At 42.6% G+C, this 17752-nt stretch overlaps 1 protein-coding gene across 1 annotated transcript in view; it reads right to left on the reverse strand.

Annotated features, from left to right (window-relative positions):
- LOC309385515 (COUP transcription factor 2-like) overlaps window positions 1–16036 on the reverse strand; it is a gene marked incomplete at both ends in the record, with an annotated part of 35683 nt that extends 19647 nt beyond the window's left edge. Inside the window, 2 exons of the mRNA XM_081940031.1 lie at window positions 4647–5128; window positions 15947–16036. Coding sequence (XP_081796157.1) covers window positions 4647–5128; window positions 15947–16036 — 572 coding nt within the window. The remainder of the gene's footprint in view (window positions 1–4646; window positions 5129–15946) is intronic.
- Between the last annotated feature and the right edge of the window lie 1716 nt (window positions 16037–17752).

The following is a 17752-nucleotide window of genomic DNA, read 5'->3' on the forward strand; positions in this document are numbered from 1 at the left end:
CGTTGTCTTCTAGAAGATGCCAATCTGAGTAACACATACTGGGGTGAAGCAATCAAGTATGCAAATTACATTGTCAACCGTACTTGGAGCAGTGTAATCAATCAAACTCCTTTCTACATGCTGTATGGCTACAAGCCTGATCTCAAGAACCTCCACATTTTTGGTTCATATGCTATGGTGAACACTCCCTTAAGTCAAAGAAGAAAGGGAGGTACAGTAGCAAAGAGACTGAGATTTATGGGTATTGATGATAATTCAAAATGGTACAAATTCATTGATACTAAACATGTGATTGTCATTTCACAATCTGCTAACTTTGAGGAAGATATTGACTGGTCCAAGATTCATTCCAATGATCCTGAAGTTTATTTTCCTAGAGATGGTGTTCCAGATGCCACGCAGCCTGATGACAATTCGCAGGCAGATATTCCTTCTACCAGTTCTTCACAACCTGATGTTCCGTCTTCGCAAGCCGCGGATGCTGATGCTAGCGACAAACGTGAGGACGAGGATGATGATGATGATGAAGAAGAAGACTGGACTGATGTTCCTAGACGTTCCAAGAGGGCCACAAAAGGAATCCCTCCACAACGTTATTCATGGCAACTGACAAAATCACCATTACCTTTGATTTGCAACGTTACTCTTCCTCCTGAGACATTCACACAAATCAAACAGCTTCCTGATTCAGAGCAAGACAAATGGTATGATGCAATGCAGGATGAAATGGACAGTTTAAAGAAACTCAATGTATTCACACCTGCAAAACCTCCAGCAAACAAGAAAGTCATTGGCACTCGATGGGTCTACAGAATCAAGAAGAAACCAAATGGTGAGTCTTTATACAAAGCCAGACTTGTAGCTCAGGGTTTCGCTCAACGTTATCCTGAGGACTACACAAACACTTACTCACCAACAGTCAGAACTGAAAGTGTAAAAATTGCCTTAACCACTGCAACTATTCTTGGTTTAGAAGTTTTCCAATTTGATGTGGACACAGCTTATCTACATGCAGACCTAGATGAAGAGATCTACGTCAGAAGCCCTCCAGGATTCCGAAAGCAAGAAGGGGATACCTGGTTCCTGAACAAAAGTCTTTATGGTCTGAAACAGTCAGGTTTAATGTGGTATTTATGTCTTACTGACAAACTAAATTCAATGGGCTTTATTAAGTCCGAAACTGATGAATGCGTGTTCACAAAAAGATCTAACAATGCATATGAGATAATTCTTGTTTATGTTGATGATATTGTTTATATTGGTCCAAATAAGAAAATGAGTGAGATTTTTGCTAAAAGTTTGCAGAGATACTTCACACTAAAATCTTTAGGACACATTAGCACTTATTTAGGTGTTCAAATTGAAAAGACACAGAAGGGGTTTAGTCTTTCACAAGAGGAGAAAATTGACCACATTCTGCATCATTGCAACATGAAAGATGCTAGCACAACAAAGACACCCATGCAAACAGATTTTCACAACTTAACACATGAACCAAGTCCTGAGTTCGAGGACCAAACACTTTATCGTTCAGTCATTGGTTCACTATTATACATTAGTAGTTGGACCAGACCTGATATCGCACTTAGTATTAATCTTTTATCACGACACGTAGGTAAGGCAACACAATTTCATTGGTCATGCATTAAGAAGTTGTTGAAATACCTGAAACACACTAAACACATGAAGTTATTGCTAGAACCAACACACACTGATCATCCACAGTTAATTTGTTTTGCTGACGCCGACTGGGCGAGTGACAAGAAGTCACGCAAAAGCACTTCTGGTTACATGATGTTCCTGAATGGTTGTCCTGTTTACTGGCAAGTGAGAAAACAGAGTTTTGTTTCATGTTCATCTACTGAAGCTGAATATGCTTGTGTTTCAGATGCTTGTAATTCTCTAACGTGGTTTGATGCTTTGATCACAGATATCTGGACACATCCGATTCGACCAATCACCGTGATGGAAGATAATGTATCTGTTGTTTATATTTCTGAGTCACATTTCACAGGTTCTAGGTCCAGACACATTGACATTCGTTATCAAAACACAAAGCAATTAGTTAAGCAAGGTTTTGTTAAATTGCAATATGTTTCTACACATGATCAGATTGCAGACATGTTTAACAAACCACTCGCCGCAAATCAACACGAGTATCTGCGAAAGAAGATGTGCCTTAATTGATGATTTGATGACGTCAGCCCAGACTAGCAAAAGAAGGGGTGTCACGATGTTAAAAAGTTTGCTAGGCCATGAACTGACTGAATTGACACTCAAGAGTTAAACTAAGAAAGCTTTATTGCGCAGGTCATAAAACAAAATGTTATCTGAAAGTGATTTATTGCGCATGCTTCACACATTCCAGAACTATTCCTTTGTTCTTTGTCCGGCTACCAAGCAGAACTTGGCAGACGGAGCTTTCATTATCAAAATGTAACAATTTAGTTAACTTTCTGTTTTGTTTACTTTTATTATTTTCGTATTAAAGTTTGTTTATTAATTAGAATACTTCTCAAAGACTTTTATTTTATTTTCTTAATATCTCAAAAGATATGCTGAAGGGAATCAGCCCGGTCCATTGATCTCACATTTTCTCCAGGGTGTTTTTTCCCCTGACACTCTACTTTTTGGAAAACAAAGTTGTCTGCTAGGTTTGTTAGGAACCTGTTGGATCTTCCACTTGGTGCAGAGTTTGTTTCCCAGTTGATGTCAGGGTAGTTAAAATCTCCCATTACTATTGTGGTGTGTTTCCTACATACCTTAGTTAGCTGACTAGCAAAAAGTTCATCTACTTCCTCTGCTTGGTTGGGTGGCCTGTAGTATAGACCTATGACAATGTCATTTCCCCCACAACCTTTAATATTGACCCAAATGCATTCAAGATAGTTCTCATCATTGTTGTGCTCTATTTCTGTAGAGACGTAGTTATTTCTTATATGTAGTGCAACTCCACCTCCTCTTTTATTTGATCTATTTCTTTTAAATAATTTAAATCTTTCTAGCTGTATGTTCCATTTGTTGGTTTCATCCCACCAAGTTTCTGTAATGGCAATAATATTGTATCTGCCCTCTTTTACTTGAATTTCTAATTCACCCTGTTTATTCCTCATACTCTGTGCATTGGTGTATAGACATTTGAGTCCATTTTGATTGACCTTGAGTTTACTGTCTACATAACCGGTGTTATGCCTGACTGCCCCTATTTTCTTGCCACTTGTGTGATTCATGCACATGGTATGGCAATCACTATTAAATGCTTGGTTTTGCGTGACAGCAGGAGTGATAATCTTACCCACACACACATCTATGTTACATGCACTTATAACCCTATGAATTTTAGTTTGCTGGGGACAGAAATGTTCTGGATCTATTAATTCTCTGTCCCCGCTCTTCAGTTTAAATGTTTATCAAGAAAATCTGTGAATTTAATGCCAAGTAACTCAGTCCCTTTCTTGGATGGGTGCAGCCCATCTCTTTTATACAGTTTTTCATTGAACCAGCTACAGGCATCATGACTAATAAAACCAAAGCCTTCCCTTTTACACCACTCCTTTAGCCAAACATTAAACTCTGTTACACGCTGGCCCTTCCCTTTTTGTTCCTTATATACAGGTAAAACCTCTGAAAAGATAAGCCTACAACCTATACTATTAAGTTCATACCCCAAGTTCTGGAAATCATTCTGCACAGAAAGTACATCTTTCTGGGATAGATCATTAGTGCCAAGATGTATAATAGCATCAACGTCACAGTCCTTACTTGCATTCTTGACTATCTTAAGAATACGCCTCTTGTCTCTACTGGCAGTAGCACCTGGCAGACACCTGACCGCTTTTAAAACCTCCATATCCTCTCCTAAATTTACATCCCTTATGATTGAATCACCAATCAGAAGGTGACTTCTCTTTTTACATACCTTGATCTGTGGCGTAGCGTGGGTTGTCAGCACCCGGGGCAAGGCAAATAATTTGCGCCCCCTAACCCGTTTATTCCTCCCTCCCCCCATTCAGCTGGCCATTGTCACTGAGCAGCTTGCAGCCTTTCAATGGTCTCAAAATATGAAGCTGTGATGTTCTGCCTACTGACACAAAAGGCTGCCTCTTTCTGTGCTCAGTGGGACAACTCTGGGGAGTAATGTCCACACACACACACACACACACACACACACACACACACACACACACTTCTCATTCACAGCGATTCAGAGGGGCTCCATGAAAACAAAAACCGGGGCCTTGTGTAGACCCTATGTACCTACAATTTGTCCCCTTCTCCCACTCTTCCCAATATATACTTCCTCGGCTTCTTTTTTTAAAAATCCTCTTCTAATGAAAGAGAAGATAACTTTCCAAACTTTAACCTTAGGTCTGCACAGCTGACACAGATACAGCAGGACGTGCCTCCCAGTCAAACCACAATCTCTTGCCCCCCAGCCGACAACAAAACGCCCCAGAGAGCTCTCTCTCTCTCCCCCCCCACTTCGCCTTTTTCCATTTCTTCCAGGAAAATTGAGAAGAAGGGAAAGAGGAAGGGGGATGGGCTGGGGAGGACGGACGGAAGGAAGGCTGGTTTCTGAGGCCCGAATCCCACTTCCCAGCAAGTGCTGGAAGAGCCCCACCACCCCAGCAGAGGCCGCCCCCCACCTATCTGAGGTGAAGAGGACAATCGCTTTCAAGCAGCTGTATTCCGCCGAATCCACGTGTAGGGCTTTCAGCTTCTCCACCTGCTCCTGGAAAATGCGTATGTGGTTCATAAAGGCGACCACGCGGGCAGCGGACATGGGCGACGCGTGGAGGCCGGCGGCTGCCAAGAGCGGGGCAATGTGGAGAGGCATGGAGCACTGGGCGGCGTTGAGGACAAACAACTCACTCCAGGTGAGCCTCAGCAGGGCCACCTGGTCAGTGATCTGGAGGTCTGGGAAGAAAGGAATGTTCCGAGCCCATTCCACGGCGCTGAAAAGCATCCGAGCGGCCAACTCACAAATGTTCTCGATGCCCATAATGTTGTTCGGCTGCATGCACTGGCTGCCGAAGCGGGAGGTCGGGTAAGGCTCTGCCCGCAGCAGGAGGGAAATATATCCAGAGCGCGCCCCCCCAGATGTTGCGCCCGGTGCGGCCGGCCCCCCCTGCACCCCCCACGCTACGCCACTGCTTGATCTTCTTCTGCGACTGATATGTGATACCTGGTTCCCCATTTCGCATTTCCGAAGAAAGTTCTTCGTTTTGGACCACGATCCCCTGCTTATTTGTGTCATCATTATCACAACTACCTTGACCTATCTCTTTAGTGTCCCCATTAAGGTCAGCAAGGGCACTATATCTGTTTTGCTGGGTCACAGCAAAAGCTTTGTGTTTATGGTTCACAGCTCTCAACCTGCCAGATCCCACAGTTGTCCAGACTGCTCTTCTCCTGCAAGATCTTTGTGGCAGAGGGGGCTGATAGCATGGCATCGCCATAGAGTGGAATGGCTGAAGTAGACACCTAGTTTCTGCTTGGAGAGCACAGATTAGAGATTCTAGATAGGTAATCTGTCTATGTAGACTAGTAATTTGTTTACAAAGGGGACAGTATCCAAATTTGAAAAGAGTACTGCGAAAGACAGGTGCAAAACAGCTATTACATTGAACTAAGCCAGTCATTTTGAAATGAAATAAAATCACAGTCTCAAGCACACTAATCCAGAATGTATTATTGCTATTTTGGTTTATAGATATATGATTGGGCCCCCACCTCAGTCTTTTTGTCTCTCTGACTCACCCCCCTTCTATCCAGCAGCTCCAATACCAGCTTCAGGAAGGTTCAAATGATATGGAGTTTAAGGGCCCCCACCACGCCCCAGATCACTGTTGGGGAATTACAATACAATACAATACAATACAATACAATAGTAGAGTTGGAAGGGACCTTGGAGGTCTTCTAGTCCAACCCCCTGCCTAGGCAGGAAACCCTATACCGTTTCAGACAAATAGCTATCCAACATCTTCTTAAAGACTTCCAGTGTTGGGGCATTCACAACCTTCTGGAGGCAAGCTGTTCCACTGATTAATTGTTCTAACTGTCAGGAAGTTTCTCCTCAGTTCTAAGTTGCTTCTCTCCTTGATTAGTTTCCACCCATTGCTTCTTGTTCTACCCTCAGGTGCCTTGGAGAATAGTTTGATTCCCTCTTCTTTGTGGCAACCCCTGAGATATTGGAACAATGCTATCATGTCTCCCCTAGTCCTTCTTTCTCTTAAGCTAAACAGACCCAGTTCCTGCAAACGTTCTTCATATGTTTTAGTCTCCAGTCCCCTAATCATCTTTGTTGCTCTTCTCTGCACTCTTTCTAGAGTCTCCACATCTTTTTTACATTGTGGCGACCAGAACTGAATCCAGTATTCCAAGTGTGGCCTCACTAAGGCATTATAAAGTGGTATTAACACTTCACGTGATCTTGATTCTATCCCTCTGTTGATGCAGCCTAGGACTGTGTTGGCTTTTTTGGCAGCTGCTGCACACTGCTGGCTCATATTTAAATGGTTGTCCACTAGGACTCCAAGATCCCTTTCACAGTTTCACAGAAAGAATTCTTTCAGACGTTTGGCACAACCACTGAAAAGCAATCAGACAGCCAAAGTTCTGATGAATGGAGAACTAACAGAGAAGATTGAAATAAAAAAAAGGAGTCAGACAGGGATGCCCAGGTTTAAGACTCAAAAATGAAGAATATAAGGCCCAAGCCTACGCCGATGACTTAGTATTTGTTCTAGAGGACCCAGTAGAATCCAGTCTGAAATTAATTCAAAAATTAGAAGAATATGGCGAAGTGGCAGGATTACAGATCAATAAAAAAAAATGATAACCAAGAACATGACAAAAAAGCAAGAAGAGGAACTGGAAGTAACAACCAGAATGCAAATAACTAAGAAAGTGAAATACTTGGGGATCTGGGTGTCGGCAAAATGTTCCACAATTAAAGATGATAACTATAATAAATTAGTGATACAAATAAAGAAAGAGTTAGAAAATTGGAAAAATATTCAACTATCACTCATGGGACATATAGCGACAATTAAAATGAATATTTTACCAAGAATCTTATTCCTGTTGCAAGCCGCACCCATTTATCCGGGTAAAAAATTCTTTCAAGAATTAAACAAAATAACCTCTAGGTTTATTTGGCAGGGACGAAAAGCGAGGATTAAACTAAAGTCAATGCAAGACAGCAAGGAGAGGGGAGGTTTAGCATTACCAAATTGGGAGCTATATGCATCAGCAGTATCAATAACATGGGTGAAGGATTGGATAGAGCTAAAGAATAAAAGAATTTTGACCTTGGAAGGCCATTATTTGCAAGCAGGCTGGCATACATTCCTATGGGATGATAAAAATAAAATGCACAAATACTTTCAAAATCATTTAATTAGAAGAGAGTTATTGCAAAAATGGCTCAAAAAACAACAACACCCCACTATGTGAAAATTCCGAATTGGCTGTCACCGACAGGATGACCCATCCAAATTTTATAGATGTGAACAAAATGCTAAGATATAGAGACTTAATTGATAGACAGGGAAACTTAAAAACAATTGAAGAATTGGCAGAACAGAACATGAAAGTTGACTGGCTAACTTAACTTCAAATCAAAACTAAATACAATAAAGATATCAAATTATATAACATCGAAACAGAACCACAAGAATTGGATAAAATTATTCAAAACTCAGATAGAAATATGATAGGGAGAATATATAAATTTCTCCTGAAGTATAAACTGGAAGAGGAAATTGTGAAAGAACAAATGATAAAATGGGCGCAGAACTTTGGATATAATATTGAATTAGACAAATGGGAAAAATTTGGGGGAACAAACTTAAAAATGACACTCTCAGTTGCATACAAGGAAAACCAATACAAAATGTTTTATAGATGGCACCTGGCACCAACAAGGTTAGCTAAAATATCAACAAACACCTCCCCCAAATGTTGGAAATGCGAATCGATACACGGAACATATTACCATTTATGGTGGACCTGTGAGGAGGCTAAAATTTTTTGGAAAAAGATCAAAAATTGGCTGGAGGCAATAACGGGGGTTAAAATAGAATGGAAACCTGAAGCCTTCGGAATGCTTAAAAAGCATGTAAAAATGGGGGGTCGCGCCTGTTGTGTGCGCATGTGCACTGGGGGGTCGCACATTGCATTATGGGTGCGGCACGCCCGCACACGACCCCCCCTGCGCTCCCCCCACTTGTGGCATGCGAGCCAAAAAAGGTTCGCCATCGCTGCACTAGAGCCTTACAGCTGCCTGTAGGACTAACAGTAAATATTTACACAGATGGCAAATTGGAATCTTGCACACCCATGGAGCTTTATGGAAGGAAAGAGGACTATAAAATGCAAAGGGGTCAACTATTAAGTATGGTCCACAAATTTTAAAATTATTGGAAGCAGTCCGGCAGCCAAAATAAGTAGCAGTCATACATGTCAAGGGGCATTCTAAGGAAGACACCCTTTACACAAAAGGGAACCGGGCTGCAGATAGGGCTGCTAAGGAAACTGCCCTACAACACTCAGAATGACCAGTTTCCCTAATTCCAATGTCTCCATCCATACCCACTTCCCCACCCTCTTATACACCCGGGGACAGGGCAGGGGCCAAGTTTATCGGAGGCATGGAGGGGAATGATGGGTGGAGGGTAGAGAACAAATTTATTTGTTTAGATACACCGCTAAGGATTCTTTTATAACAAATACATGCTGGTACACATTGGGGGTCAAAAGCACTGGTAGATTTTATGACATGCTGTGTAGTAGGCAAGGATCTCTATTCCTCTTATCTCCAAGCTGTAGCAGCTTATCTAATTTGTGCCAGAAATAATCCAAAAGTACACAGGCACCCACCTCTATGAGTCCAACTTAATGGCAACTACCCAGGGACAATTTGAGAAATAGACTTCACTGAATTACTTAGAAAGCAAAGTTTTAAGTATATTTTGGGACTAGAATGTACCTTCACAGGATGGCCTGAGGCTTTTGCTTGCAGGACTAATAAAAATCATGAAGTAGTAAACATCCTACTGGAAGAAATTATAAAGGCTGAGAGATTAAGACAAATAGACTTAATAACTGTCAGGATGAGACCACATGATTTGTTATGTATCTGTGCCTTTCCCAGCCACCTACATTATGCCCAATTTACCTGAAAGAAAGATTGGAAATCATAGGGATCTTGAACAATCCAGACAGTTTCTTTGTCTTTCCTCTTTCCCTTTCTCTTTTCCTGTCCCTTCTTGCATGCTCAAGTGCAAAAGGGGAAACATTTCTTCTTTTGTTTTGCTTTTTCTTTTGATAGCCCTCTGCCAGAGAAAATGGATACAAATAAATACTGTATTTTTCGAACTATAAAACATACCTTTTTGTCTCCCAAAAGGGGGTGAAAATGCCTGTGCATCTTATAGACTGAATATTGCCAAAACCCAGCCAAACTGCCGGCCATTTTTTGGGCTCTGCATGCCCAGTTTTCAGGCCTTTTTTCGGCCTGTGTAGGGGGCTTTGTTTGGCCTGTTTTTTTTTTGGGGGGGGGGGGGTTCCAGCCCATTTTTGAGGCTTTTTCCAGGCTGTTTTTGAGGCTTTTTTCAGGCCATTTCTGAGGCTTTTTCCAGGCTGTTTTTGAGGCTTTTTCAGGCCATTTTTTGGTGCGAAGGCCAAAAACGTTTTTTGTTTTCCTGTTCTAAATTTAGGTCCATCTTATAGTCAGGTGCGTCTTATAATCCGAAAAATACGATAAATAGTTTACTGATAGCTTGTTTATCTGGGGTATTGTTTACTTCTTGATTGATAGTCTAGTATTAATCTCTGCTAATCTGGGTGTTGATTGCGGGTGAGGAGGTGTTTTCATCTCCACTCCTTTTGGTGGGCACATCCATTTAAAGGGTGATGAATACCATACTACAGCTGAGACAATGTAATCATTGTCTGAAACCATTTGTCTAAAGTGGTGTAGGGTTTCCTACCTAAGCAGGGGGTTGGACTAGAAGATCTCCAAGGTCCCTTCCAACTGTTACTCTGTTATTCTGTTAACTTATATTTCTATTCTATTCTATTCTATTCTATTCTATTCTATTATTCTATTCTAAATGTATACTAGAAATAAAATCACCTTCATTATTTCTGCTCCAGGGCCAAGGATTGAATTTCTTTTTGCCACATCAGAGGTGAACGACCTTCTTCCTGAGACCACAAATGATGCTTGGCTTATTTTCAAAAGTTGCTGTTATTCAAATGCACCTCTACATGTGTGTTGGGGATGAGGAGAATGTAAAAAAAAATCAATAGCAGCCATGGCTGTGCAACTGAATCCCTATTCACTTTTTAAATGTGCAGCCCATCTAAAAAGGGGAGACATCTGATCTTGTGATTGAAGCTGCCATCTTGACTTTTCTGACCCTCATCCACAAATGCCCCTCTTGAATTAAATTGTTTCAACTACCTCATAGTACCAATTGGTTTTTTCTCTTTCCATTTTCTGGTGTGTCCAGAAAATATGTGTGAGAGACATATTTGTAAAAATAATAAACATAGGATACAAATAAACAGAGACAGATAGATTATAGATAGATAGATGGATGGATGGAGAGATAGATAGATAATAGATAGAGGAGAGACAGATGATAGCTAGATAGCTAAATAACTAGATAGATAGATAGATAGATAGATAGATAGATAGATAGATAGATAGATAGATAGATAGATAATAGGTAGGTAGATAGGTAGGAAGGTAGGTAAATGAATGGATGGATGGATGGATGGATAGATAGATAGATAGATAGATAGATAGATAGATAGATAGATAGATAGATAGATAGATAGATGATAGGCAGAGGTGGGTTGCTCCTGGTTCGGCTTGATTCGTCAGAACCAGTAGTGGAATTCAGGCCTGGGTTGCAGAACTGGCAGCGACCCAGGCCTGCCACCGTTGGGCCGCTGCCATTTTGGTTTTTAGTGACTGCGCATGTGTAATTCACTGTAAATTGTTCTGCGCATGCGCAAAGAACAATTTACATTGAACAGCACACACACATGCAGCGTGCCTTGCACGCGTTGCTCACAGGTTGCAAACCTGCAGTACCTGTAGTAAAACCAGCAGCAACCCACCTCTGATGATAGGTAGGTAGCAGTGGTGGGTTCCTACCGGATCGCACCGGATCGCGCGATCCGGTTGGAGAATGAACCCGGAAGTGATTTCCTGCCCCGCCCCCTTGGCGTTTTTTGCATCGGGGCTGACTCCCCGCCACCATCGCTGCCCGATGATTCCGGGGGCCATCCAGGAAGACGAGGAACGCAAGGGGGGACCCTGCCCCCCCACTGATGGCCGAATCTCGACGCTGCTCCACGGAATCCTCCCATTCCTCCTCTCAAAGATCTTTTGGGAAGGGAAAGAACTGCGAGGGGGAAAAGCCTCCCATTGAAAACAGTGCTGAGTGGGGTGGGGAATCCTCCCGTTCCTCCTCTCAAAGATCTTTTGGGAAGGGAAAGAACTGCAAGGGGGAAAAGCCTCCCATTGAAAACAGCGCTGAGTGAGGTGGGGAATCCTCCCGTTCCTCCTCTCAACGATCTTTTGGGAAGGGAGGCTTCTCAAAATGGGTTTCTCTTTGCACCCTTCAATCCATCTCTCTCTCCCTCTGACGTCCCCCAATGGCTCAGCGTGAAAAACTGGTGGGAACCGTGCAGAGGAAAAGGAGGAGGAAGGAAAGGGGGGAGAGAAACGGGGGGGGGGGAGGAAGAGAGAGAGAGAAAGAGTGACACCCAAAGGGGGGAAGTTGGGAGACAGACCTCCCTCTAAATACTGATGCCCTCTGCTTTTTGGGGGGAAAGGAGAGGAGGGTCCTTGGTGAACCTCTACCCCCTATTCCCCCTATCCCAGTTAAGCCAGCTAGGTTTGGGACCCAGCCTTTCTAACTTCATTTGGGATCTTCTAACATCCCACTCCCACCTGGTCACAAGGCCAGCAAGCCACTCCCACCCGGTCACATTGCTGGCAAGCCACTCCCACCCGGTCACATGGCTGGCAAGCCACTCCCACAAAGCAGGCCACACCCACAGAGTAGGTTCCAAAAAATTTTGAAACCCACCACTGGTAGGTAGGTAAGTAGGTTGGTAGGTTGGTAGGTAGGTAGGTAGGTAGGTAGGTAGGTAGGTAGGTAGGTAGATAGATAGATAGATAGATAGATAGAATAAGCACATAAAAGAAAGAACTGAAAAAAAGGCTACCTCTAAAAGGCGTTGCTCTGCATCACGACCCTTTGCGTCTATTTTTCTAACAAGAGTGGGACTTCTGAAGCCACCTTCGGTCTAAAAAGATATTTGTGCGCACTCAAAGATTGTCAAATTATGATTAAGTCAAACTCTAACAACTTGGTTATTGTGACTCATGAGAAGGGAGCTAACAGAATACTTAATTAATGGTTGCTAGGGGATGACAGCTGGGTAAGCAATTACAGTAAGTATTTAGCTCAGGTGGGGCACAGGAAGTAGCCTCAGTATATATTTATGTCTTTTAAAAAACAAAATTATATGCCATATGTCACAATGTTCATCTCCAGGCTGTGTGCATTTTATGCAGTTGACAATGCTCCCAACCATAGTAATGAGACTCTTAATATTACGCCCAGGACAAATGGAATAGTGGTATTATCGGATGTCAGGTACCAAAGTAAATGAGGTTTTCAGCACTTGCTTGCCTTGTGGTAAAGCAGCAACCTATTTTCTCTTCAACAGAAGGCAAAAGGCTGATCTCTTAGAGCTGGGATCGGCACCTTTATTTTGCTAGCATGTATGTTTTGCATTTTGGCTTAGTCACCTATGATTATAAAGTACAAATTTAAAACATTTAACAAAAATCATCACAAAAATATCTTCAGATATCACATGCACATCATTTGAAAACACATGTGAAAACATGAGAGAACATTTATTGCATGAATGGGCAGTCTTGTGAGTTTTGAAGGTATTTTTCACTTTTGTGATGTATTATTTTACTTCATAATTTTTGAGAAATATTCTGAAGATCCATGAAGACGCAATCGAGTGATAATATGGGAGCAGTTTGATGATCATTAACTGTACAACTAAATTCTGGCTGGCATATGAAACTAAGTTATGAATGGAGAATGTGTGGCCCCTTATCCACTCAGTAGCTCTAGTTGGCATATTCAAGAGTGAGACATTCTGGTAACAGTTTGGTAACAGCTGAAAATACCCTAGATTTCTAAATTCAGGTCAATGCTATGAATATGTGCATGTTAGTTAATTTAATGGTTGGTAATTGATTGATGTACATGAAGTTATTATAAATTGTCAGCATCTACAAAGAAAGATTTTATTTCCGTTCCCATCAGCATTCCAAAATCCATCACTGCTATAATTGAGTTCATCCACCTTGTTACTGGTTGTCTTCTTCTTCTTCTCTTTCCTCCTACCTTTTCCAGTCTTTAGAGTCTTGAGCAGGGGGTTGGACTAGAAGATCCCCAAGGTCCCTTCCAGCTCGATTCTGATTCTTCTCTAGAGAACTAGGTCTTCTCGTAATATGTCCTAGGTAGAATAATTTTAATCTAGTTATTTGTACCTTGAGTGAGAACTCGAGTATTCTCTGGAGCAGGCATTTTATGGCCTGTGGACCACATCTGGCTCTCCGTCTTCCCTGTCTGGTCCATGGCATTGACATCGGTGGGGGCAGGGTATTGATGGCAGGGGACGGCATGATGGTGGCAGGGGGCAGGCTGGGGAAACAGCAGTGGCCCTCCACAACAGTTCCATTTTCTCATGTGGCCCTTTGGGAAAATTAATTGCCCACCCCTGCTTTGGAGCCTTCTCCAACATTAAAATCCAGAAGGATGAATAGCTTTCTTATTGGGCTTCTTCAAACTCCAACTTTGATTTCTCGTGAGGACAAAAGATATTCTCGGATTCCTAATTTTCTTAAGTGCATTGCACAACTTGATGTAATGAACACAATCAAAGGCCTTTCTGTAATCAGTGAAGCACATGCTAACTTGGCCGATTGAGGTGTGGTAGGTGACTCTGGTGTCGCCCTCTGAGCGCCGTGGTGGAGGCTGCCATACCCCTTGGTCGGGCTTCTGCTGGCGGTTAGGTTGGCTTCTTGGCTGCCAGGTCGTCGTGGGGTGCTTGCTTCTGCAAACCTTGGCAATGTGCCCCTTTCACTTCCAGCGCTGGCAGATAGCATTGTGGAAACGGCAAAACGATCTGGCATGGTCTCCTCCACAGCTAGCGCAAAGCAGGAGACATGGTTTGAATTTGTGCACCGGCTTGGTGCGGCTACTGTGCATGCAGCTGATGTCATCTACTTTGCCTTCTCAGCTCTCAGCCTCTGTGGTCTTGCGAAGTGCGCATGCGCTCTTCCGCATGTCTTGCGGAATGCTTTGGCGCTGCAGGGTTTACGGCTGATTCTGATGCCCTGGCTTTGTCCAAGGCAATTTGTAGAGAGAGGTCAGATTTGGCAAGTAACATCCTCTGTAAATTAATGTCCCAGACACCGCATATGATGCGGTCAAGAATAAGTTTGTCTAGGTCTTGGAACTCGCAGTACACTGCGGCCTTTCATAGCGCCGCAATGTACTCGTTGATTGATTCGCCTTCCTTCTGGTTGCGAATATTAAATTCGTGCCGGTGAACATGCTTAGATGGCTTGGGAGCGTAGTGAGTCCTCAGCATCTCCTGGAGCACAGACCAAGCGACCAACTGTAGCGGTGTTGGCTCTGATAGGTCTTTGGCAGTTTCGAACATTTCCCATCCACGGTAACCGAGGAACATGTTCTTCTTGCGCCCTTCAGAAAGGCCCATGAGGTCGTTGGCTTCGAGGAAGCAGTTGAACCTCAGCATATACGAGTCCCAGTGCTCGGTGACTGGAGTTGGTGGGGCGTGCATGGCCATGTTGTGTTCTGAGGGCGTTTTGAGTTTGCCGCTCAAAAATGGCTCCTCAAAGCTGCACTGAGCTCTGGGCTGGATTTACTAGCTGGATTGCTATGCTCTTTTTTGGTTCACCTAGTTGCCTTCCACCCTCGTCGCCAGTGTTGGTAATGGAAAGGCACACACAGGCTAATGGTAACAATAGCTCTTGATTAATTCAGTAGCAACTATGTACAATCCAGCGAAGGTTGAGTCTGACAGCAGCCCTTTTATAGGGAGCTGTCAGACCCTTCGACCAATGAGATTAAACCTCTGTTCCCACCGGAACAGAGGACCTTGGTGGAAACCATTATAACTGTAGCAAGTATCTAACACTTTCACTCTGTTCAGCCTTCTCATTTTTATGCTGGTTATCTTCTGATAATTCTGTTTTTGCAACGACAGATTTTCTTTTCCCATATGACTAGATGTCCCAAAGGGTTTAATAGAGCCAAATCATAAACACTATTAGTACTCCAAAAGAACCTCAGCGCTTCCTTGATACCATGTTGAGCGTCATCCAACCTGAGGGCGCCTATCATCCTGCGGTACATCATCATCATTTAAGAATTTGTATTCATGTGGGTTTTTTGGTTAAAAATATGGGAGGGGTTTGCCCTCCTACGCACTATGAACTGATGCCTTTGCCTCTGGCATCTTCCAATGGTCTATGTTGCTGCCACCCAATCTAGGTGCCTGCTTGCTTTAGCTGGGCAGCTTGGATGACCCTGGTGGACATAATATGCTCCTGATATGTCCCTCCATTGTTCTTTGCTCATCCCTTCCAGCAACACTCTCCTGCCATATTTGAGGGGGCAGGATTTAATAGATAGCTAAAATTAAATACTGTACTCACAGATTCAGTATTAGCTAATAGAGGCATATTCTTCCTGATTACATCTTCCAAATCAGAACTTAGAGCTGACTTTAAGAAAAAGGCTTCATGAGCCGACAAACCCTAACATGATAATTTCATGCTGGAACAGGCTTAAGTGCTTACAGCGTCACTTGCAATATGCTCAGTATTGCTACATTGCCTCTTGCTGCAAATGGCATAATTCTTCTTGCAATTCACAACGTACAAATTCATCCCTGTCTGAAATCTCTCAGTAACTCACTTAATCTCCTTGATGAATGTAGCAGCACCAGAAAAGTATAAGGCACAACATTCCCAGGATGCTCTGTTGAAATGACAGGTATGATTGCTGTGCTGATTAAGAATATATTTCATTTGCACCCCATTTCAGTTCAAAACCTACAAAGGGGTGTAGGAAGTTATCACCCAGCCCTCTCCCAGAAAAATGAAATATCCTAGGAAATATTGAAAAGGCAGAATATTTCTCTGGATGTGAAAAGAAACATGTTTCAAAAAGACAAGGTAACTCTCCCTGCAGCTTCCTGCCCCCATGAGCCATTAAAGCCCGAGCCAGTCCCTTTACATAATAAAAGAGTTCTCCCCTTCAGCTCCAGGGGGATGGGAATGAAGGCATGATAATATAAGCCTTTACTCAACTGACCACATGGCATCTGAACTCAACCAAACCTGGATTCAAAACTCAGCCTAGAGGGTTGCCCTTGCATGGGCCCATGTGAGTCTGACAACCAATCAGAATAAATTTCTTACACAGGAACAGGAAACAGATAGGTGGGGCCGAACAGATTATAAAAAGCCCTGCAAGCCCTTCTTCGACCCTTCTTTCCTTTTCTTCTTCATTACCCAACACCTGGAAGCATGTGATCACCTTTTTCCCCAGGACCTCCAGCCATGCGGTCCTGTCCTCCATTAAAACATTAAACCATCTTTGTAAGCAGCCTCCATGCCTCCAGTGTCTTTTTCCCCACTTGGAGGCGAACTCAGAAGGACATTTCTTCCAACAGGGGTTTAAACCACTACTTTTCAACCTTGGCAATTTAAGATGGGTGGACGTTAGCTCCCAGAATTCCCTGGCCAGCAATAAGGCAGGAGGATTCCCCAGGAATTCTGGGGTTGGAATCCATACATCTTAAATGTTCCCAAGATTTTTTTTTTTAAAAAACATTGATTTACACAAAGATAAAAATTGCAACAGCATGATGGAAAGGCAGTCGAAGCCAGTAATGAAAGTAGATTTAAAAGGAAGTGGGAATATTTTAAGCATTAAACGTATGGCACTGTCAATCTTGGGTGTGGGAAGCTCCCCCTTTCCTAGAAGAATTAAATATTTTGAGGAATATTTAAAAAGGCAGAATATTATATTTCCCTAAATGAAAAATGAAGAAACATGTTTTTATAGAGGCAGGAAACAGACTCGGTCTTTCTTAATAGCCCTCAGGAGATATGTTTGTGCCCATTAAGAAAGACTGGGCAAGCCTAGCTATAAAACAAAAGACCTTCAGCTCCGGGATGATGGGATTAAAAAGAACAGGACATTTATTTTATTTTATTTATTTGTTTTGTCAAGCATGTATAGGATAATAGATATAAGTACTGTACATACAAGATTATGAATATATGAAATGGATACAAATAAATGGGGCTGTTAGGAGAGGGACGGTAGGCACGTTGGTGTGCTTAAGTACACCCCCTTACTGACCTCTTAGGAATGGGGTGAGTTGTGGGGGTTTGGGGAAGAAGCCACTGAGTCAGGTAATTCTAGGCATTGACCACTCTGTTGCTGAAGTCGTATTTTCTGCAACTGAGTTTGGTACGGTTTACCTTAAATTTGTATCTATTATGTTCTTGTGTATTGTTGTGATTGAAGCTGAAGTAGTCATTAACAGGTAAGGACATTGTAGCAGATAATTTTATGTACTATGCTTAGGTCAG

Source organism: Natrix helvetica (assembly GCF_964273705.1).
Source record: "Natrix helvetica genome assembly, chromosome: 1".
In the NCBI taxonomy this organism is placed as follows: Eukaryota; Metazoa; Chordata; class Lepidosauria; order Squamata; family Natricidae; genus Natrix; species Natrix helvetica.